The sequence below is a fragment of the Myotis daubentonii genome, chromosome 11, assembly GCF_963259705.1.
Source record: "Myotis daubentonii chromosome 11, mMyoDau2.1, whole genome shotgun sequence".
Taxonomy (NCBI): Eukaryota; Metazoa; Chordata; class Mammalia; order Chiroptera; family Vespertilionidae; genus Myotis; species Myotis daubentonii.
The window spans coordinates 71,638,452-71,662,625 of record NC_081850.1 but is presented as its reverse complement, the minus strand read 5'-3'; the positions used below and the strand labels follow the sequence as shown (position 1 = coordinate 71,662,625).

General features: G+C 44.8%; 1 protein-coding gene across 13 annotated transcripts in view; it reads right to left on the bottom strand.

Moving 5' to 3' along the window:
- The window catches only part of TNC (tenascin C), an 88,882-nt gene that overhangs the window by 49,846 nt on the left and 14,862 nt on the right, over positions 1–24,174 (bottom strand). For all 13 annotated transcript variants that reach the window (XM_059657844.1, XM_059657845.1, XM_059657848.1 and 10 more), the window contains exons 2-9: positions 13,639–14,229; positions 9,532–10,941; positions 8,058–8,321; positions 6,744–6,859; positions 5,949–6,105; positions 2,110–2,379; positions 937–1,122; positions 607–696 (exon numbers count right to left, since the gene is read on the bottom strand). In XM_059657844.1, coding sequence (XP_059513827.1) covers positions 607–696; positions 937–1,122; positions 2,110–2,379; positions 5,949–6,105; positions 6,744–6,859; positions 8,058–8,321; positions 9,532–10,941; positions 13,639–14,095 — 2,950 coding nt within the window. In that variant the 5' untranslated portion in view covers positions 14,096–14,229. The remainder of the gene's footprint in view (positions 1–606; positions 697–936; positions 1,123–2,109; positions 2,380–5,948; positions 6,106–6,743; positions 6,860–8,057; positions 8,322–9,531; positions 10,942–13,638; positions 14,230–24,174) is intronic.

Sequence of the window (24,174 nt, the reverse complement as noted above, 5' to 3'; positions counted from 1 at the left end):
GGAGGCATGGGTCAGAGCAAAGTCTGACTCACCTGTGTTCTGGCCACTTATAATTTATGTGACCCAGGTACACACATTAGTTGTGTTCTAAGAGAAACCCCCCAGATGTGTTTTAATCAGTCAATGGTATATCTGTTTCCAAATTTTCCTAAAAAGAAAGTTGCTGTTCCCTTCTGTCCTGAGAGCGGTGTGGGAATCATTTGGATGTGATGTGCTCATGTGACTTTCTAATGGGACGTCTGGGCTAGATGACCGTAGGGGCTCCTTTCTCTGTTTCTTTTAAAAATTGTTTTATTTTTATTGATTTCAGAGAGGAAAGAAGAGGGAGAGGGAGATAGAAACATCAATGATGAGAGAGAATCATTGATTAGCTGCCTCCTGCACGCCCCCTAATGGGGATCGAGCCCAGAACCCTGGCATGTGCCCTGACTGGGAATCGAACTGTGACCTCCTGGCTCATAGATTGATGCTCAACCACTGAGCAACACCAGCAGGGCCTACTGTTTCTTTTAAAGCAGGTTTTCTGCCTTCTGAGCCCTTTGTGAGATCCCACCTGGGGCTGGGGGCGGGGGGGAGGGGGGCGGGGAGGGAGTCTAGGTGCCTCACCTGTGGCCGCGTTGATGGTGGCCGGAATGCTCTCCATGTCTCCCTTCACAGCAGACACACCGATCCCATATTCAGTTCCTGGCCTCAGACCTAAGAGAGAGCGTGCAGGTGGAAATTCAGCTTCAACTTGGAAAGACTTTCAGAAGATCATAAAAATGGCCCTGAGCTGTCCCCGGACGCTATTGCTTTTCAGTGTCTGGAATGTTCTGCAGACTGACTCACTGACATCCCGTGAGAGGGACTGCTGGGAACTGCATGTGATCTCTCTCTGGAGGGTTGCAAAGCGGGACCACGTCCCCCGGGCAGCTGGGTCTGGGATGCGGAGCTCACCTGTGAGTGTGGTTTTGGTTGTGGCTTGTTGGCTCTTTGGGACCTCGACCTCGGCGTGGTCACCTCCGGAGATTGGTGCGTACTTAATTCTGTAGCTGTCAATGGCCGCCTTGCCATTCTTCCATTCCAGGGTGACGCTGTTGTCTGTCTGGGAGACGCGGCGAAGATTCCTGGGGGCATCCAGGCCTATTTGGGAGAGGAAGGGACATGTGTATGGAAGACATCAGGCACCAAGAGAGTGGCGGTCTCACAATTCAGGCTGAGATATGAAAGGTTCCTGCCACTAGAGGAAGGTGACAAACTTGCCCCCATACCCATCTCAATAGCTGACGCACAGATCTGAACAAATTCTACATATTCGGCACCTTCCCCATTATTAACGTGTGTGATACCTCAGTCATTCACATTTTCCTCAGATTTTGTGCTTTAAAAAAAAAATCAAAAAAACTACACAGAAACTTACACATACGCTCTATAAGTGTAAGAACTGGCCTATTGTGCACACCACTATATTTCTTCATATATATAAAATAAATTGATTTCAGAGAGGAAGGGAGAGGGAAAGAGAGAGCTAGAAACATCAATGATGAGAATCACTGACCAGCTGTCTGCCTGACCACTACTCGGGGTTAAGCCCACAACCCAGGCATGTGCCCTGCCTGGGAATCGAATCAAGACCACCTGGTTCATAGGTCAACACTCAACCACTAAGCCATGCCGGCCAGGCTCATCCCTGTATTTCTAATAACTCATCTAGTGCTTACTGAGCCCTGAAAAAATATTTATCAAAAGACTGATTGACATTCTGGTACTTTAAAAAAATGTTGGAGGCTAAGACATTAGGAGGCATCTTTGTCATTCATGTTTTCCGTACACTGTATTTATTAAAATTTTTATTTTAAATTTTTTTACTAGGACTTGTGTCTTAGTGTCAGACTAGTTCCTTCTCTGTATACCAATATGTATATACTTTTTATTTTGGAAGGTTATTTGGGAATATTTTTTCTTTGAAAAATTAAACAGTACAATATTTGAAAATAAAATTTAAAGGAATGGAAATTCCCTTTTTGTTTTCTTGCTGTCAAAGGAGCCTGGAAGGTACTCCAAGAAAGAGTGAATGGAAGTCTTGCAATCCTTCCCTTGCTGGTGCCAATTCTGGGGAAGGCCTGTTACCTGTTGTGAAGGTCTCTTTGGCAGGGTTGCTGGACATGTCGCCCCTGCGGGAGATGAGGGACACCTCGTACTCAGTGTCTGGCTTCAGGTTCCCGATGGAGTACTGGTTCTCATCATGCGTGAGGTCGATGGTGGTGCGGTCACCCGGCGCGTCTTTGATCCCATAGGAGAGCTCGATGCCGTCGATCTCGGCCAGAGGCTTGAACCAGGTGACCAGCGCAGTGGTGTCCGTGACGTCCTTCACCTCGATCTGGCTGGGAGCGTCCAAGCCTGTGATGGGCAGAGGACAAGCGACAGAGCTGTTTCAGAGAGTGGGGCAGTGCCGGGGCGGAGCAGAGAGAGGCAGCCATCCCATCCGTCTATGCATATATCGGTGTAATATTGACCTCTGGACCCTATTTTATGTTTCTGATCTTCAGTGTCCTGTTTGACAAGCTATAAGTAGGGCTGATGCTACCTTGTAGGGTTTGTTGCTTTTTTTGAAAGGAGACAATCTGGCCAGCGTGGCTCAGTGTTTGTGTCAACTTATGAACCAGGGGGTCACTAGCTCGATTCACATGCCCAGGTCAGGGCACATGCCCGAGTTGCAGGCTCGATCCCCAGTAGGGGGCGTGTAGGAAGCAGCCGATCAATGATTCTCTCTCATCATCGATGTCTATCTCTCTCCCTCTCCCTTCCTCTCTGAAATCAATACAAATATATTTTAAAAAGAAGTAAAGGAGGCAATGCTTGCAGAGCCTCTGGCAGGGAGCCTGGCACCTGGCAGCTACATCACAGGTGGTTGTTCTCTGTTATTATCATTACTGGTTTCATAAGCTGAAGACACAAGCTTACGGCTTGATTCACTTGAAAAAGACACTGACTTAGTATCTTTTATTTTTTCATTAGGTTGATAACTTCTCCATCAGAATTATGGTGCTGAAGAGTGAGGCAATGGCTGTCTGGACAACGTATCGTAAGTTAAGTTTGATGAAAAGAATTCAGGAGGGAAAGTCATGGCTGCCTATCTTTGCATCCTCATTTGGTCTTCCTCCTGCCCAGGTACTCACCTCCTGCCCAGTCCAGCCTCTGGTTTCAGAGTTTTGACTGCAGGCTGCTCAGGGCTCTGAGAGTGATTCATGCTTCTCCCATCTTGGCCCTGCACTGGCTGTTCTTTGTTTCTTCTTCCCACAGTTGCCCCTCCTCCATCTAAAAATCCCCTACTCACCCCTCAAAATCTCATTTATAGGTCGCTTCCTAACGAGAAGCCTTCTATGACCCAATGCAATCAGGTAAACACATACTCACTCCCCCACAGGTCTAAAGTTTGAATTAGTCAAAGAGATTACGTTCTAGAGATTTTACAGTATTGTACCTATAGTGATCAATTTATCATACACTTAAAACCTATCCAAGAGGGCAAATCTCATGCTAAGTATTCTTTCCACAATTAAAAAGAAGAATATTTTAGTACTGCAACTTTCTCACTCTTCCATAACAGATTTCCATACAGTTTATCCAAAGTGTGTTATTCAGTTTAGACAGGCGCATTCACTCATGCAGACAGAGGGTCTTTGACGTTGCTTAATCCCCAGCATACAATCAGGCATTTTCATTTATGTCTTAACTCTATTTTTTTTAATTACACAAACATTTTTAATGCAAACACCAAAACATTCCAGGCATGCAGCAAATGCCTCAAATGAAGGCTTGCTTTGGTCAATGTTTCCTCCTTTCTTCATTTCTAAAAATAGTTAAGTTTGTATTTTCAGTATTGGTTGAGGAAACAATATCAAACAAAAGGAGCTTGGTTTTATCAAGGAGGCGAGAAGGAATAATTCGTTGCTTTTTGTGAGACACTTACAGTCTCTTTTGCTGAATTCCAGGTGTCATTACGTTAGTCTGACGTAATGAACCCATAACATGCACAATGAAAATGATGCTCTAATTCAACAGTGAGGCTGCCTGTCCTGTATTCTTACAGGGGCCAGCAAGCACCTAAACCGCACCTATTACCTCCCTTAGCGGTCCTTTTATTAAGAAGTCCGGATTTAGTCAAGGACACTGATCTATCGCTGGATTTGGGACACTTGAAGAGAGGAGACTAACCTGGCCCGGTGCTTACCACGTGCCAAGCACAGTCCTTTGTCATTCGTGTCTTACTTCATGACAACTCCACAGGTCGGATACCATAAACCCATTTTCCAGATGGTGGGTCAGAGGTTTAAAGAAGTGAACCAGCTAAGGTCATGTTGAATAGTGAAGCTGGAATTTAAACTCAGGATTGTTTGTGTCCAAAGCCCATGCTATTGCTCCTCTAAATGCAAAGGCCTCTAAGAATCACTCATGTGCCAAAAACCATTGTAATACAACCTCTATGATGAGAGGGAAAGAGTAAAAAATGTTTTGGTGCCAGAACTTTAAGGTTCTTTAAACGTGAAAGAAGTTCAGGTAGCAGCAAAATAAAGAGGTAACTGCCTCTCAGTATTGATATTTATGTGCTTACGGAACTTCAAATGTTAGGATGTTTGTCCTGCAGTAAGAAGGAAATAAAGCGGCCAATCCCCACATGTAGATTACAAAGAAAAGGGCCAATGAAAGAACTGTCTTATGCATTCTCAGTGTGTCTTCTCCACAGCAAATATGCATTTGCTTGATCTCTGTGCCTTTCTTATGATCAAATGATTTTTTCCTGTTGGTACCTGCCTTCTACCTACCACTGAGGGGTGTTGTCAGGGTGATGGAAAACACTGGTTTATAAAAACACTGGAGACAATCTATAAACTGGCTCTGAGCTAGGCAAAGTGTGCAAATATTTAAATGCAAGATGTTCTTTCTTGTCATTAGTCAACAGATTTAACTTTGCAACAACACCCTGCCAAGAAGAGTCGATTCCTTAAGCAGTTGGCACCAATGTTATTTTGGAGAAAGATAGAGGTTTTCCCAAATGGCAATGAAAAAGTTATTTATTAATTAAAACTCTGCTTTCTAGTAGAATGACTCCAAATTCAGCTTTTTTCTCTCCTCCCACCAAATGAGCTAGCAGTGCCAAATCCTATTCTACCCCCAAGAAGTTCTGACCTCATTGCCACTGAGTGACATTCCATCTAGATTTCTGTGGAAGACATGGGCTCCACATTCCACACAACCAGAGCCTCAGGATGCTAGTGGCCATGGGCTCCATTAAGAAAAGGAGACCCTGGCTTCAAACTGTGGACCCAATAGCATCGACCATGTGGTATTGGTTAAATGAACTTAGTTTCTCTAAGCCTCAGTTTCTACTCTTAAAAAATAACATTAATATCTGCCCTACCTCTTTCACAGGGCTGGTGCTAATCTTAAATGCGATGATGTGGTAGATCATGTGGCAATGGTCTCAATCACCCGGCATCCATGCCACGTTGGAATGTCATGTTGAAGCTCCCCAAGAGATGGATCCATTTCCCCACCCCTTATATCTGGACTGGCCTTGAGATTTTCTCAGCAGAAGTAATATTAATGCCAATGTAATGTCAGCTACTGTCAGAGAAGGGCCAGGGTAGTATCTAGGAGGCTGAGAGACCCGTGGAGCAGAAAGGCATTGAGACTGGGGCCTTTCTACATTCTAGATCAACCAGCCCCCAGCCCACACAGATGCATAAGTGAGCCCAGTCAAAAACAGAAAAATGGCCCAGTTGAGCCCAACCCTAAATCACCAATGTGCACAATTACAGTTTTAAGCCACTTAGTTTTGGGCTTGTTTTTACGCAGCAAAAGCTAATTGAATAGGTTGCATATAAGAGGGCATGTTATTAACCAGAAATGCAGTGAGTTACAGTCAGCTTTGTCATTGTGCCAGTGATAAAAAAGGTGATACTCACGGGTGGTTGTCACTCTCTTCAGGCCTGGGCCCCGAGTATTGTTTTTCACGATGTGCAGAGATATCTCATATTCCTGTCCAGGGGCTAGGCCAGTTTGCTGGTACGTGGTCTCTGGCCTCCTTAGGCTTTTGGTGATCTCTTCCTCATCTTCTTTATTCTGAAAGATAGGAGGTGCCAGCCTCTTCATTTATGTGATGATTCATTTCACATTCATCCCTTCCTCTTTTATTCTCTCCTCTATGCCCTAAGCCAGTGGTTCTCAACCTGTGGGTCGCGACCCCTTTGGCGGTCGAATGACCCTTTTACAGGGGTCGCCTAAGACCATCCTGCATATCAGATATTTACATTACGATTCATAACAGTAGCAACGTTACAGTTATGAAGTAGCAACGAAAATAATTTTATGGTTGGGTCACAACATGAGGAACTGTATTTAAAGGGCCAGAAGGTTGAAGACCACTGGTCTAGGCCCTCAGTCCCAAGTTCCATGCTTATTGACTTACTAAACTCATTTAAAAGTGTGTGTGGGAACATACAAGGGCCAATCAGAGCCCTGTCCCCCACCAGAAGCCAAAGAACTAGAGTTGATATGAAGGTCTGCGGAGGCCTCTGACCATCTCCTAGACCAGTGGTCGGCAAACTGCGGCTCGTGAGCCACATGCGGCTCTTTGACCCCTTGAGTGTGGCTCTTCCACAAAATACCGACTTCTGCGCATGGGCCACGAAGTTTCAGTCGCACTGTACATGCACGCCCGCACGTGGTATTTTGCGCGCCCACTGCTTTGAGCTCCCTACCATATTCCGGAAGATGATCTCCCATGTTTCAAAAGCGATGTCCAGAGGATCCCACTCCACTTCCACAGATGTCTCCTTGATGGACTTGAATTTGAGGCCTTCAGGTGCAGGCAAGTCTGTCAGGAAGACCATGGAGAGGAGGTAAGGATGGCGACATTGTGGTGGAGGCCACAAAGCCCTGTTCTGCTGAATCCAGGGGCGGGCATTTGAGCTGGGGTCTACTTAAAGGTTCTTCTGGGGTGCTGTCTACTGCACGGCAGCATGAAAATTAATGTTAGGACCAACCGTATGGTTAAATCTGGGCAATTTCATGTGCTTACACCTGATACGTGCACAGGCTTTGGACTCAGACAGACTTGGGCTAGAATTTCAGCTCTGCAGTTACACATGTTGTGTACATGGGAAAGTTGCACAAAATGCCCCAAGCCTCAGTTTCTTCACTTGGGAGAAGAACATGCCCCTTGGGAATGTTTTGGGACTGAGTGGTATATTGCATGTAGACTGCGAGGCATGGTTCCTGACATGCAGCACAAGTTTAATATGGCAACCAATGTTGTTATGACTAAGCAAAAAAATAAAATTACAACTTTCTAACCTAACTTACTTTTCAGGTAGGAAGAAAATTATACTGATGTTAGATTCTTAAAGGAATAACTTGAACTTCTAGTGTTCCTACTTTTAGGAACACTATATATATATATAGTGAGTTTCACAGGAATATAGTATGGAATAGAGTGGTTAAGAGCATAAATCTTCAACTGGACTGCCAGGGCTCAAATCCCATCTCCACCACTTATTAACTGTGATTTGGGATGAGATGCTTAAACATTAGGAGTCTCAGTTTCCTCATCTGTAAAATGGGTTAACAATAGCTCCTATCTTACAAGATTATTGTGAGTTAGTATATGATGAGTTTCTTTTTTTGTTGTTGTTTTTTTTAAAGAATTTCTTATTGAAATTTAGAGAGAGAGGAAGGGAGAGGGCGAGAGAGAACATTGATGTGAACAAAACATTGATTGGCTGCCTCCTGCACACCTCCTACCTGGATTGAGCCTGAAACCCTGGCATGTGTTCTGACTAGGAATCAAAACTGGCAACCTTCTGATGCATGGGATGATGCCCAACCTACTGAGCAACACCGGCCAGGACAATGGAGAATTTCTTTAAGAAAATATTTAGGGGGCTTCACTGGATTCCAGGGTCTTAATTGGTATAACTCTGTAAGGATAGCTATGGAGCTATGGGGCAAAGGCAAGGTGGCAAGGGGAGAGGGGAGGGCAGTTGAGGCTGCCGAGGGCGGCTCTGCTCACTCACAAGTGGCCACCCTTGCGCTGACGGGAATGCTCCTCTTGTTCTCCAGGATGGCGAACACTCGGATAAAGTACTCCACGCCAGGCTCCAGCTCCTGGATGGTGGCGGACGTCTGGTCCCCGGGGACCCGGAACTGTATCTCCAGGCCATCCTCGTGGGTGGGCGTGTACACAATGAGGTACTCTGTGACCCGCATCTCATTCTCCCAGGTCAGGTTCACAGTCTCCTCGGTCACTTCTGTCACAATGAGGTCTTTGGGAGGCGACACTGGGGGGAATGAGGAAGGACAGCTCGGGTCAGTAATGGGCCCTGTTGAGTCTCCCTTCCACTAGCAGTCACAGAGGTCCAGCTCCATTTTCTAACCTGCAGAACTCATGGGGGGGGCCCTTGCAGCCACCTGTCTTTAAAATCTCAGGTGGCCGTCACCACCTTTAGGCTGTGGTGTCAGGTATGCAGGGTAGCCTGGAGGGTTCTTTGTGACCCATTTCCTCCACCTCTCCGTTCCTTGGACCCTTGTTCAGAGCCCGGCCATCTGCATGGGAAGGGGCAGTCTGAGCTTAGCTCCCTGCTCTGCACTTCAAATCACACATCCTGTGCACTCAGAAGGTATTCTGAGCTCATCTGGTCCAACTGTTTCACTTTCTAGATGTGAGTGAGGTAGAGGGACTTGCCCAGCTTAGCTCATCTCATCCCATTTGGGACTCACATGTCCCTACCAGCCAGCTGTTCTGCCTTGACTACATTAAACCCACAGGCATTTATTTATTCTTATCTATCTACCAATAGTTTTAATCAAGGTAGAAATTCTCCATGGTGACCACTGTAATATGGATGGGTGAGAGAAGTAGAAAGAAGTCCCTCACTAAACATGAGCATTATTGGCTCTTGTGTTGTTTTCACTCAACCAATTGTTTACTGAACACAACTGTACACCATGCCTCGTGTTAACTGTAGGGATAATTCTCCTTAAGGATCTCACAATCCTTGGGATCACAGACAATGCAGAGAAGATGATGTAAGAGACGGGCCTGACTCGTGAGTGATCAGCACTTAGTCTTGAGTTGAGTGTGCGTGGAAAACAGTTTGTTTTATATAGTCTTACTGCTCAGTCAATGTAGCTGATTTTTTACCTCCCTCCAAATAGAGGGATCAAGTTTATTATTGATTTGATGTCAGTGGGAAGTAGGAAAGAAAGTTGATGCTCAACGAAAGGGAGGCTATCATTTCCTCTACTGGGCATGGGTGTTAAACTCAGTGTAGATGAGGTAGGCAGACTCAGATATCAGCTTTGTGATCGATTAGCTATGTGTCCTTGGGACAATTCCATAACGTCTCTGAGGCTCTGAGACTTTAAATAGGTAGCTGCTCAGCAGGTGAATCAGGCCCTTCAGAGAGTTAGTGTGTGTGTTTACTATTCACACACACCAGGTGTAGTCAGTCACAGCCTCATCTCCCCAGAGGGAGCTCTGGTACTCACCCTCTGAGCAGTCCTCCCCGGTGTAGCCCTCATTGCAGATGCAGCGGCCGGCGATGCACTGCCCCCAGTGACTGCAGTCATTGGGGCAGGAGCGCTGCCCACAGTCCAGGCCCGTGAAGCCCTCATGGCAGACACACTGGCCATCCACGCATCGGCCGCGGCCATTACAGTCGCTGGGACACCTCCGCTCCTTGCAGTCTCTGCCCATGAAGCCTTCGTGACACACGCACTGCCCGTTCACACAGCGACCCTGGCCATGGCAGTCCCCAGGACAAGACAGCTCTGCACAGTCACGGCCGGTGAAGCCGTCCTCACACACGCACCTCCCCTCCACGCAGCGGCCCCGGTGGCTGCAGTCCTTGGGGCACCGCAGATCCCGGCAGTCCTCGCCCGTGTAGCCGTCACTGCAGACACACATGCCGTTCACGCAGCGGCCGTGTTGGTGGCAGTCATTGGGGCAGCTCATCTCGCTGCAGTCGTAGCCCTGGAAGCCCTGCTCGCACACACACTTCCCCTTGATGCAGCGGCCCCGGTTGTGACAGTCGTTGGGGCACCGCAGCTGGCTGCAGTCCTCCCCGGTGTAGCCGTCGTCGCACACACACTGCCCGTTGACGCAGTGGCCATGGCCGCTGCAGCCATTGGGGCATCTGAGCTCACTGCAGTCAGCGCCCGTGAAGCCATCGTCACACTCACACTGCCCGTCGATGCAGCGGCCGTGGTTGTGACAGTCGGCAGGACACCTCTTCTCACTGCAGTCCACGCCTGCAAAGCCCTCGTCGCACACGCACTGGCCCTCCTCGCACCGGCCCTGGCCGTGGCAGGAGTTGGGGCAGGTGAGCTGCCCACAGTCCTCCCCCGTGAAGCCTTCTTCGCAGTAGCAGGTGCCGTTGACACAGCGGCCCCGGTCGTAACAGTCGTTGGGGCAGATGAGCTCGCTGCAGTCCTCGCCCGTGAAACCCTCGTCGCACACACACTCGTTCTCCACGCAGCGCCCGCGATTGTAGCAGTTGTTGAGGCACAGGGGCTCATTGCAGTCCTCACCCGCAAAGCCGTCCTGGCACACACACCGGCCGTCCACGCACCTGCCATGCTCCTCGCTGCAGGGCACCGGGCACAGCTCCTGGCTGCAGTCAGCCCCGGTGTAGCCTTCGAAGCAGACACAGACCCCATTCACGCACTTGCCCTGGTCGTTGCAGTCGCTGGGGCAGGCCAGCTGGCTGCAATCCTCCCCGGTGAAGCCCTCGTCGCAGATGCACTGCCCGTCGAGGCACTGGCCTTGCAGGTGACAGTTGCCTGGACAGTCAGGCTCGGAGCAGTTGGGGCCTTTCCAGCCAGGCTCGCAAATGCAGCCGCACCCTTCAGTGCTGAAGTTGCCCCGGCCACTGCAGAAAGGCCTAGTGTCCAGGCGGCCTGCAACGGAGAGATCAGAGGCTCTCAGCTGAGCACAGTTCCTACCCTTGACACCCAGATTCGAATTCTGCCAGAGCACAGCTGCACCCTCGGGCCCCATCTGGCTTGAAAACTAGTTGTTTACTGTGTGAAATCAGATGGAACACATATCTAGTTACACGAGGGAGGAATTCTTAGCTTGAACTCTGAAATTTGTAGACTTATATGCAAAGGCTGTGTGTGTTTAGGTTTGTAGGCATGTGTGTCTGTGTGTGTTTCTACCCCTAGGGAGAGGATCTATAGTTTTCATCAAATTTTCACATAGTCCCACAACCCCAATGGTTATGGATCACTGCCATGTGGAATGTGTTATGCTGGGCTATGTTACTTCTACGTAGTCTAGCCAAGTCAGGCACGTAAGAGATTTCTAAGAAATAATTGCTTAACGAACCCAATTCTAACTCTTTGACTCAATAGCTGTGCTGCATTTGGGATGGGCTATAGAGTCTTTCTGGAGCCCAGTTTCTTCATCGGTCAAATGGGACCAATAGACCACTTCCCTGGGGCCCATCAGGGTTAAAGGGGGACATGGAAACCTGACTGTTATGCTCATCGTGATGTTCTCTTAAAGAGTTTTGTTTGGGTTGACTCAAGTTTGGCAAGTTTGGTCAAGTTTACTTGACCAAAACTTTTTAATTTTCCATAACTGAAACGAGAAAGCGAATGAGTGGCTTTCTAATTCTGCAAGGACAACTTGCAATTTGGCTCTGCCCCCATAGGACTCATCGGCCTCTGTCCCTCTTTCCTCTCTTTCCTGGAGGTTGCCGTGGTGAGTGAGTCTGAGGGACATGGCTCAGCGCTGACATGACTTCAGCTCTTTTAAGTCTGTATCATGTCTCAGCTCTTCTTACAGGAGTAACTGGCATGGTCTCCGTGGAACCCAGGGAGAAGCAATGACACTCACTCCACTTTCTCTGCATCTAAATACAGTTGAATTAATATGGTTCATCCCCGTTCTGATGCCAGGAAGGAAGGCAATTTTTTAAAAAGTTGGTTTGAAAAGTGAGACTCTACGCTTGTGCCTTGTAGTACGGTGGCCACTGGCCACCTGTGGCTCTTAGGCACTTGAACTGTGGCTGGTCTGAATTGAGATGGGCTGGAAGTGTCAAATCCAACCAGATTTCGAAGGCTCAGTGTAAAAGAATATAAAATGTCCATTAATATTTTTTATATTTATTACAGGCTGAAACATGGATATTTTAGTTCTATTGGGTTAAATAAAATAGATAATTCATATTATCCTTAGCTGCTTCTTTTCATTTCTTTATTTTGACTACTGGGAACTCTAAGGTTATATATATTCTCACGTTATATTTCTATTGGCTGGCCTTGCTGCTCTAGATAAGTATTCCAACCCACTTTTTAGAATTAACCCTATTGTGTAACTCCCAGGGAGTTGAGAGATAGAAGATAAACTAATATATGCATAAAGGAAACTTTTTTTTTCTTGCCTTAGATTCCTAGAGCACATCTTTAGTACTTTCCACTAAGTCTACTGATTAGGTCTATTAAAATAATTTGTCCAAGTAATTCATGGTAATTTTTTCTGAGTGGCAGAAATAGAGATTTTCATCTCTGATTTCAAGCTGTTGAAATTCCTGCAGTTCTATCAACTTTAGGGAATGGAGATGAATACATGATTTCAAAGTGGTAACCTTTCTTTAAAAAGGCTGCAGGCTGGTATTACTGGAGGACTGTGAACTCTGGAGACATACAGGCCAGTTCAAAGCTTCCATCCCTTATCACCCTGTGTGTCATTTGGTTGAGTTCTTTGAGTCTCAGTTCTTAGATTTATAGAATGGACCTTCAGCCTTATATTAAATGGTTGCTGGGAAGGTTACGTTAGATAATGAATTACAGAGCCATGTACATAAAAGGGGCTGAAATCATAGTTGTGATCATTATCACTGTTGCCATTCAATTGGAGCATTTATTACAATTTTCAGGCTTTGTACTGCCATAGGTGGCCTTGTACCTTTGTAATAACTAACAACCAGGGTGTGGAAGACTGCGTTTTTTATTTTAAACCTTTTCTAAAAACACTGATTTTTAGAAAAAGGGGAAGGGAGGGAGAGAGAGAGAAAAAAACAGCGATGTGAGAGTGAAACATTGATCAGCTGCCTCCTGCCTGCCCCCTACGGGCGATCGAGTCTGCAACCCGGGCAAGTGCTCTGACTGGGAATCGAACTGGTAACCTTTTAGTGCATAGAATGACACCCAACCAACTGAGCCAGGGCTGGAATATTGTGGTTTAAGTCCTAACTTGGTCACTTATTGCAGGACCTGGAGGAATTCCATCATACTTCTGGGCCTCAGTTTCCCTATTTGTGCAATGGGGTAATAGGGCTATATCATCACCTTTCAGGGTCTGATCTTTGGGTCAGGAGTTTCATAAAGTGTTCATAGGTTTTGAGGTAGAGAATGTGTTCATTTCATGGTCAAATAAATTTTGGAAACAAGTGATTAAAGTGAAATTACTACAAATTCCTCAGAGAAACATTTGTCACTGAGCGCAGAATAGAGATGGTTACAGTCTCCACATTTATTTGACCATCAAATCTCTTTGTAATGAATCCCCTGTGAGGCTAGTTTCCCCAGGAGCCCACTTTGGAAACAACTGAAGGATCTTGCCATGCTCATCATTTCTCCCACTCGTACCTTCGGCAGGCTGGAGGCAGCAGCCCGCTCCCATGCTGCATTGCTCCCGCAGGGAGGACACCAGGTTCTCCAGCTCCTCCAGTCGGCTCAGGAGCTCCTTGATGTCAGGAGCAGGGGCACACCCACAGGCCCGGCGGGGGATGTTGATGCGGTGTGTGAAGACGATCTGGTTTCCCCCGTCCACGGTGTGCTCCTGGAAGCTTTCACTGGGCTCGGAGGGTGGGGCCAGATCCTTCTCCCCACTGGCTGATTCCAGATCCACAGAGCACTGGGACCCAACAGGCAGCTTGATGTTGTAGACGTGGTTGAACACCACTGGTTGGTTTTCCTCCGGCAGAGTGATGTTCACCCCAGTCTGTCGCTTGTGCCGAATGACTTTCTTGAGGACCCCACCTTCAGCAGCGAGGGCAAGCAAAGCTAGGCAGATGCCCACCAACAGCTGAGTCACGGCCCCCATGGTGGAGGTGGATTTGGTGGGATGTTTCTGGGGTTCTAAGATCTTAGGGCGTCTTACTCTCAGGTAGAGTTGGGGTCTTGGAAGCACAGAGTTGAATTATCAGTTGTTTCTGATCCACTTGAAGAAATCCTCTTCTACAAGTAAATAAAGAAAAACAACAAGCTTATTAGTATGTTCTTCTCATTGAATCCACTGGCTCTGCAATTGTCGTGAATGTTTACTTTGTCGCCTATATTTGAAGCTCTCCTGGTATTCATTCAATATTCACTGAGTGTTGATATACAGTGGTCTCTAAAGGAGTAAAGAGGGTCAGATACAAACAGAGGTTGGAGGTGACATGCTACTGTGAGGTAGTTCTTCCCCTGCTAAGTTGTCTTATTCGTCTATTTACCTCAGGGGTCCTCAAACTTTTTAAACAGGGGGCCAGTTCACTGTTCCTCAGACTGTTGGAGGGCCGGACTATAGTTTAAAAAAAAAACTATGAACAAATTCCTATGCACACTGCACATATCTTATTTTGAAGTAAAAAAACAAAATGGGAACAAATACAATATTTGTATTTGCATGTGGCCCGCGGGCCGTAGTTTGAGGACCCCTGATTTACCTGTTAGGGCTATTTACCTGTAGGGCAATCACGTGGCAGAGGAAAGGGGAGTTGTCAAAGGCAGTGAGAAATGACTGAGTAAAGATAGAACACAAGTGAAACTTTAGGTGGTTATACTATTCATTAACATATGCCTTGGATACATATGAGAATAATCTGTATATGGCATGATGTCATTTATAGTCCTTTTTTCACTAGGAGCTACACCCGAGGGTAAATCAAGAAAATAATTGAGAGCTTTGTTTTTCCACAAATTGACATTTACCTATGCCCATGCTATTCTTAGTCTTGCATATCCTAAGTAAGTTATTTATGTCAATTAGATGTGATATTTGGGTTGCCTATTCTATAACAGGTTTTCCAATGTATTTTTCAGGACGATCTTATCCCAATGACAAAATGCATCAACATGATCCCTGGTCATCATCTCTTCTATGATGACAGAAGGTCTCTGCAAACCTGGAGAGGGATTGTGGCGGGGAGAGCTGAACCATGAAGCATTTCTGTAGGGCTGAGCAAGGGTTTGGGGACTTAGAAGGCACCAGCTGTGCATAGAATCAAGAACTTCCTATCCATCCCACATCCTGATTATATTCATATTTGATATTTCACCAATTATCATGTAACATCTAATTAGGGCTTCTACTCCCTGGTTAGGACAAAAACAAACAAAACAAAATAAAACAAAGACAAAAATAGAAAGAAAACCTTCTTCTAAGTATGCTTTTTCATTCAAATTCATTTCCTAAGTAAGAATTGGTACATCTGTGATGTAGGCAAGCCCACTGAATAAAGATTATTATGAAGAGAACTTGGCAATTTCTCTTCTCTCAAACCAGCATAGCCTGTTTGTTTATTGGATAAATATTTATCGATTGTCTACTCTCTTACAATCGCTTTAAATCTCTTTGCCTTCCTTTCTTCCCACCCTCTTCCCATCAATTCTTAGCCGCCCCCACCCCCCTTTTTTTAATGAGAAAGGGCCATGGGCCAGTTTGAAATGCTCTTGGACTTTTACCCAACACTTTTGTGTGTGTTGCTAAATGACTTAAATTTCCATCTAAAAAGCCATTAGAGTTGCTGGTTGGGACTCTAAGGCAATGAGTCTAGGGTAATAATGACCAGGCTAAGGGTTGAATGAGGATTTTTCACTGTGTGTGTAGGAGACGTGCACTGGCAGAGCCAAATGCTGCATTGTTCAGAGGAAGGAAATGGGATTTTTGAGGGCTATTTCCCATTGGCTGACGGCTGTCTAAGGGCAAGTGGATATTTTTGTACTTTGGGAAAGACCAGTTACATCTTCAATGTGGTAGAAACTGCCTCAGCTTTGGACTTAGACACCCCTGGGTTCAAATGCCACTCACTAGCTCTAAGACTTGGGACAAGCTATTATCCTCTATAAATTATGACCTCATTTGTAAAATGGGGGTCACACTTCTTCCTGAGGGAGTTCTAGATTAGCTCAGCGTGGTGCCAGGCCCATAGTAGGCACACATTAAAATATAGTTCCAATTTCCTTGTACTTCTAGGAACAGAACCTAACACGAGCCCATGCCCATAGCCTCCTTTTGCTTAAGCTTGACCTCCTCATTGAATCTAGTCCTAAACTCAGCAGCAGCTTGAATCTAGATCAAAGAGGAGCTGCAGAAATCACTGAAAGGGGAGGGGGTAAATATTATGATAATGTATTAGAACTGGACATATTTACACCAGAGAGGCAAAAGATAGAGAGCAAATAATAACCTTTAAGAATGTTACATGCAGACAACTGGTTAATGTCCCCTTGGAGGACAGGCCAAAGGAAAACTGCTGTAGATCGCAGCTTGTGGTCTTTACGTTAGACGTGAAGGATCGCATTCTGACAGGAGGGCTTTTAAAATTTGAGAATGAACAACTTATTTCATAGAGACTCTTTAAAAAGCACAAGCAAATTCTTATCTTTATATGAAGTGATCAGGCAATGGAGAGTCTGGAAAATATCTTGTAGGAGGCAGAAGTGTGGAGCTGTGTGTCCATCCTATAGCTGGAAGAACTAACATTGAGAGGAACAGGGTTACCATGCCTAAATCCTGTGGGAGCAGGAGCTGGTTTGTCCTTTGAGGCCCCAAAGGACAGAACAAGTGCTGATGTGTATGTATGTTGATGGTGCAGAGGAGGGTTGGTTACTAAAAGTCACATTTCAGCACAACAGGAGAAACATTTTTCTAGTTGGAAATATCCAGTCGAACGGTCTCCTTTGAGAGCAGAGCAAGCTCCGAGGTGCTGGAATAGTGGTGAAGAGCACAGGCTTTGTAGACACGCTGTCTTGGGTTTTAGTCAATGTTCAACCACCTCCTCTTCCACGAGTGAGGTATTGTCTACCACTGTAAGCCAGAGTGCTGTCATCAGTAAAGTGTGATACGAGTGTCCTCATAGGACTGTTGTGAAAAGTGCGTGAGATAACGTGAGTAATGGGAATGGTATAGTGCTTGGCAGCAGCAAGAGCTCAATAAAAGGAAGCTTTGCAGTAAAAAAAAAATATGGGCTTCACTTAACATTTTTTCCAGGATTTTCTTTCTCCCAACTCTTGAAACTTCTTTGGCATATGCGGATTTGTTTTTTTAAGCAAGGATAAGAGTTCTGCAATGAAGTAAAGTCTTCTCTTTCTACCCTAGAGGATTATTTCTCTCTCTCTCTCTCCCCCCATCTCTAAATCTATCTTTACCTCTACCTCTACCCAACTACCTACCTACACACCTATCTTTAACGGCGAGATTAAAAGATTCCGTGAGTCAATGTTTACAAAGGAAGGCAGCAGGAAGAGACGCAGCCTTTGGACGGGCTCAATACATAGATTGTTGAGGTCACATACCCAGGACAGCGGGGCTGTGTCTGAGCCACGCAAGCTGCCTTGCTTTGTACACCATCTCAGCATATATGCCGAATGCAGGAAAATACACGTGTGCACCAGACTTGCTTTCTATCTTTAAAGAAATTTTTAGAGCCAAATGAACTGCTGTTAATTGTTTCTGTGAAACTCTTTAGGTGTCTCCTTTCACATTAACTACTCAAAACATAATTAATCTGGAGGGAAAAAAATCTACCATAAAAATTTCCCCATGAGAGAGAAGACTTAAGAAGAGGTAGAAAACTGATCGAGAACTGTACTGTTCAATATGGCAGCCACTAGCCACAAGTGGTTATTAAAATCATAATGAATTAAAATTAAATACAATGAAAAATTCCATCCTCAGTTGTACCCCCCCCCCCCCCCCCAGATTTCAAATGCTTAATAGTGGCATGGCTCGTGTCTACAATATCAGACACTTCAGATAAAGAGCATTTCCACCATTGCAGCAGGTTCCACTGAGCGGTACCGGTTTAGAGGGCTGCTTGGTGATATTAAGCCCTTGGTACAACTGAGGCTCAGAGAGGTCAGAGAGTCTTTAAGAAAGTTATGCTGTTATTAAGTCTCCAGTCTAAAGAAAATGGGGGGGGGGATACCTCAGATAGAGGTGCCAGGAGACTAGGGAGTTCCTTTGAGTAACTCACCTAAACACAAGCAAATATGTATATGCACTGTGATTTCCATATGTTACATGTTCAAACATATCCAGGTACAGGTGAGGAATGGTCTTTATGGCTATTGTCCTCAAATCTGAAGGAACATCCACCGTGCCCCAGGTCAGCATCCTCCTCCCACTTCCTATCCTTGGAATAGGACATTTTCTTCTCTTTCTCTCTGTATACCTTAAAGCTCCAAGTCCTACAGGAGAGTCTTCTCCTCAAATCAAACTCAAAATAAGTTGCTCTTTATACCATTTTGGCCACACACATCATCTGGTCCTGCCCTGCCTCACCCTTTTCTTGGGAGCTGATAGAGCTTGTAAAAGATAAACTCAGGATTCTCCTTCTTCTGTTGACCCTGAACTACTTTGTTCCAGAGTTTTTAAAGGAACTGAGTCCATTTCCTTTAGAAGTCTAGAAAATTTGTTGATGAGCAGCTGGATGTGGAAGAAACAGCCTGGTCTCTGGGAGAACTAGACCTGTGTTAGAATCCAGCTCTTCCACTTAGTAGCTGCTACCTGAGTCTCACTTGCCTCATCTCATACATAGTTATACATATGCCTAGTTCATAGTTTTGTGGAGGATGGGATAAAATGAGAAGATGTATATTAAGCTACTAACACAGTGTCTGACAAACAGTAGGTGCTCAATATATGGTAGCTAATGATAATAGAAGCAATAAATAACACTTAATAGAGAATAGAACAGAGAGGAAACTGTGCCTATAGATGGATGGAAGAATCAGGGAGATAAATCACGACTACAATAATAATTTAATAGGTAACTAAAGGGATTGACAACCTAAGCCTATTAAAGTTCAGAGTGGAGGGAGGCTACATCCTTTTGAGGTACTCAAGCAAGTCACCTCAAAAGAGATGGACCTGAAGGATGGGTGAGATTCTAAAACACAGATGGATAACACTGCAGTAGGGGGTGTACTGTGAAGCCTGCAGAAGTCTAGAAAGAGGGAACTGCATGAGAAAAGGCAATGGAGTTGGAAGAAGATGACAGTAATAACAGTTCCTCTTTGTGGATGCCCGACAAGGCAAAGCTCAGATAACATTATGGGATGCCACTGGGGTGTAAAATACACCTGGGGAGTGGAAAGGAGAGAGCACACGAGTCAGGAGAGCCATAGCGAGGAGGACACGGGGTCTCTCTAAGGCCACGTGCCTAATTGCTCATAGTGTTATCTGTTGAAAAAAAACATAAGCTTCTGTATTTACTTCCTTGGTCTCCAAAGACCTGTCACATTTATGGTGCTTAGTCCCTGCAAAAAATAATAAAAACTATATAAAAACAATGTTGTAGTTAAAGGTTTTAGAGGGTGGGTAAATGGTGCTAAAGTATTAGGACTTCATTACTGAGGATAAAAATTAGTTCTTGCTTCATTTTTTTGGTATTAGATGCTGCCAGTGTAGGATGATTCTCCAGATTTTGGCATTATAAATTTTTATTCAGAACATTACTCTTAAGTTCCTTCATTTAACCGGGAAACCACAGTCAATATCATGGCAACCATGTTCCAGGGGCTTGTGGATTAATAATTTTATACTTTAAGATGCCTCTTGGCTTGTTATCAAATCCCCTTCTCCCCCAGTAGAGCTGTTTTGGTAGCTAATCTTTAGAAGCAGCATGGAATAAAATAAGGGTTATTTTTAGGCACCTCACCACAGGACAAAGACCATTGCTAGTTTAAGGAATCAACCACCTTTGGATTTTTCCTTAGTCACAGCTGGAGAATAAACAATTTCATTTTTAGATAAAGATAAAAGTTCCAACAAGCTAGCATCATATTTCAGAATTAGTAACTGGTCACTTCATTTTTAGTAGCTCAAAGAATATTTATCTTGTTGATTTAGGCACGAATGTGAAATATCCTACGTTTGGGGGAACAAGGAGGATTCTCAGTTTAGCAATTCAGATGAATCTCTTTCCACATCATTTTGGCAACGCATGAGACGGCTCACACCAAGAGAATTTTGTGTGTGTGCACAGCCAGTTAAGCACGGAGTGGCTTACTCGGCATTCTTAAAGGTTCTAGAAATTCCTCACCCTCCGTTCTTCCCAACATTCATAAATTCCTATTGGCATGTGTCAGGAAGAGAGAGGAGCCAGGAAAAGAGCCTTCAGTGTGGATTTTTTTCCCTAAGGACATCTGATCTTTATAGTTGACTGAGTCCAGCACAACCTTCATCTTAAAAGAATTGAGAAAACTCTGACTGCCAAACCCAAATGCTTCCAAGCCCTAGGTGTTCGAGTCAAAAGCATGCATCCATTTACGTAACACGGTGGCTTAACTGATGCCCAGTTAGGATGCGAGTGGAGCCAACAATCTTCCCAGAAAGCTGAGGATGAGTTTATTTTAAAAAATCATTCATTCTTGCATTCAACAGAGATGAGTTGAGTAAGTGCTAAGACCAGGCTGTGAGGTGTATGTGCTCTCAGTGAGTCCAGAAAGGAAACAGGTACGCGAACAAACATTTATAGGGAAGAATGATAAATGCTACCATGGACAAGTATCCTAGGACTTCTGCGCAATGTTTGAGAACATCTGCTCTAGAGTCCGTCAAATACTATCAGGTCCTGGTTCTGCCATATGCTGTGAGTTTGAATCATACAGAATTGCCATTTTTGTAGGTAAAAAATGGTTGAATAGGAGTAACTTCATATGGCTCAATCCAGAGGCTACGTAGCACTGCCTCTCTGAACCTCAGTTTTCTTATTTGTAAAGTGATAACACTAATATCCACCCCACAAAAGAGTTCTATCAATTGAAAGTGAGAAAAATTAGATCATACATGGAAATGCGTAGGACAGTGCCTAACTGGTATATGTTGCTTTGTGTGAAGGGTGGTGTCTTTTGTTTGGAGAAGGCAGTGACTCAAGGTTGTGCTGGACTCAGTCAACTATAGAGATCAGATGTCCTAGGAATTACTAAGGGAATTTGGGGAGACCCTAAAGGCCAGGGATACTCTAAAAGCCTTGGGAGAGAAAGCAAGCTATGGCCATAGTCTGGCCTCCTCCCAGCCTATCTATTCTACTTCAGTAGCAAGACAGGCACACCCATGAGCCTGGGTGGAGCCCTTTTCAGGGAGGTTAGTACCGACCAAGAGGCCGTGCTGCTCCTGGGCTGGCTGTCCACGCTGCTCAGCCAGGCTTTCTCCAAAACAGGCTGTTGTGATTTTTAATCTTCCAAGACATTGCTCCTGACGGGAAACATTTGGCTCAGATTTTCAACACTTTCCACAGACATGGACAAACATCAGATTAAAGAATTAAAATGAGACTTGAGCAGGGCTTAGGCGCAACTGTAAGTTCACCGGCTCCAGGAGTGGCCCATCTATGCCCCCCCCCCCCCCCCATATGCCTCTAGTGTGCATGGCAGAATGATAGGAGGCAGTTTCTTTCTAATCATTACCACGTACTTCTGTGGAGCCCACTGCAGAATCGCTGAGTGCGTCACTTCAGGCAGCCGTGTCCAACTCGGTAGGCAGAGTACGCGACATGAAGGAGGAAAACGGAACTGAAATGCCCAGAAAGGGCCACCAGCTCATTAGTAGTAAAGCTGATACTGAACCCACAGATACTGCCTCTTGATTTAGAAATTTGACTGAGGTTTCTCTCTTTCCCCAGATTACTGGGAGGACTTCAAAATTAACTGCATATGAAAGGTTTCTAGTAATTCTTAGTCTGTGATCAATTTAATGGTCTCCAGAGAGAAATATGAGCAATGGGATTTTGGAGAACATCTGTGTTAAGAGATTTCCAGATTTCTCGCTCCTGTAATATTTCTTCAATTTTCCAATCATCATCCATCCCTCCATCTATATCTCCATCCATTCATCTATATAACTACCCATCTTTTCAGTACATATTTATCAAATAACCTACCAGGTGCCAAGCCCTGTGTTAAGTATGAGGGATACAAAAATGAAGAAGATATGCATGTTCCCTATGATCATAAAGCTTACAGTTTCCTCCTAAAAATGAAATACTGGTAGATTTTAAATGGATGTATTGTGGATTTAATATTTGTGATATTCTTAAGGGTCACTGTAGATTGAGAACACGGTGCATGCTTCCAAGCCACCAGCAAGAGTAAAAATGTTAAGTTTCCTTTAAGAACTGCTTGCTGTTTACTTACTATGTGCTGCACAATGTGCTGGGTGCTGGGGAGACTGGGCCAGTAAGGACCGGTTCTCTGACTCCAGAAATCTCAGAAACTAGAACATACACAAGCAAGTTTCAGCAGTGCTGGTCGGAATGACCAGAGTCTGTGCTGAGCATTTTAAATCTCCAATTTCAGATTCTCACACAATGACAGGAAGCGGTAGCTTCTCATTCTGCAGATGAGAAAACAGGTGTGGAATAATTAAGTGGCTTGTGCACGTTCAGAGTTGGGATTTGAATGCAGGTCCATCTGAGTCCAAAATAAATGCACTGAATCACCATGTTAATGGCCGTCAGTGCTGGAGGGCCAAGGAAAGGAGCTATGGTCTGAGGCCAGAGGCAAGCTCTATCCATAGGACTTCCAAACACCTGGCTCAAAAGGAGAATACTATGAATTCCCTGGAATGAGGGACGTATGGTGTCTGTAGCCTGTGGGTGCTGAAGAGAGAAGGCATGCCGAGGGACACCTGGAGATACTGTTACATTTCAGTTATCACTGGGAGAAGATTCCAGATGCCCTGAAGGCTGTTAGAAAGCTCTTTTGACATCTCTGAATGGACAAATCTGTCCTTCAAGATAAAGCTAAAAATATTATTATTAGAAGTTTTTACAGGTAACATTTCCCTCTTCTGAATTTTTCAGGATACTTGATGTGGTATTTCTATCATATGCCATTCTGAAAATGATTTGGGGTAGCTTTATTATGGATGTATATCTTCCTCTTTTAGAGGAGGAAGCAAATTGTATCTTGTATCTATGTTGACTGTAAGCAGTTAGTGTGTGTGCGGTTAGCCCTTCTACAGTTAGAATGCACACAGACTATTTGTAGACTGTAAATTCCACAAATATACGAACTGTATCTGAATCATTTATCTCTAAATACCCAACACCAAGCATGGTGTCTAGAACATAGTAAATGCACAACATATTGATATAGAATAAAATAAAGCTGAATATATTTCTTGATTTCATATACAGCAGGTACTCATAATGAACACATCCTCTTATTTTCCTGAAGGCCTCGTATAATAATTCTCCTGTGATCTCTTCTAAGGCAAGATACATCAAGGAATTCATCATAGCCGCACTCCTGGAATTAGTTCATTTTTATTCCTTCAGCTATTCGGTAACTACGTGCTATGTGCCAGACACCCCTCTGAACACAGGGGTTATGCAAGTAGCCAAGACAGACAAGGCTCCTTCCCATGGGATTCTAGTCAGCATCCCAAGAGTTCCTGAGCTCTGAGCCACCGTTCTGAAAATCGCTCGGGTGATCTTGGGCAAGTCACAGCCACTCTCTTGTAAAATAAGCAAAGGTGTGTGGCTCCAATTCTAGCATCCCTTTGGTTCTAATTACCTATGGTCCATTGCTAATTCAGCAGTATTTCTGCCCAACTTAATTTTGGTTATTTTATTCTTTTTTAATCCTTCCATGAGGACATGTTTTCATTGATTTTTAAGGGATCCAACCCAACCCACAACTTGGGTATGTGTCCTAATCTGGAATTGAACCTGTGACCTTTTGGGTGTACAGGATGACGCTCCAACCACTGAGCAACACCGGCCAGGGCTTGGTTTTTATTTTAGACCCAAGTCAAATGGACAATACTTAGTACAACACCTCCCAAATACTGTGTTCTTTCTTTAGTTATTTGACGTAAGCATAGGTGGTGCTTCGTGGCTTCCTCTCTCCCATCCTCCTAACAGAAGTTTCATTACCAACCAAATTAAGCCCAAATCTTAATCCATAAAATAT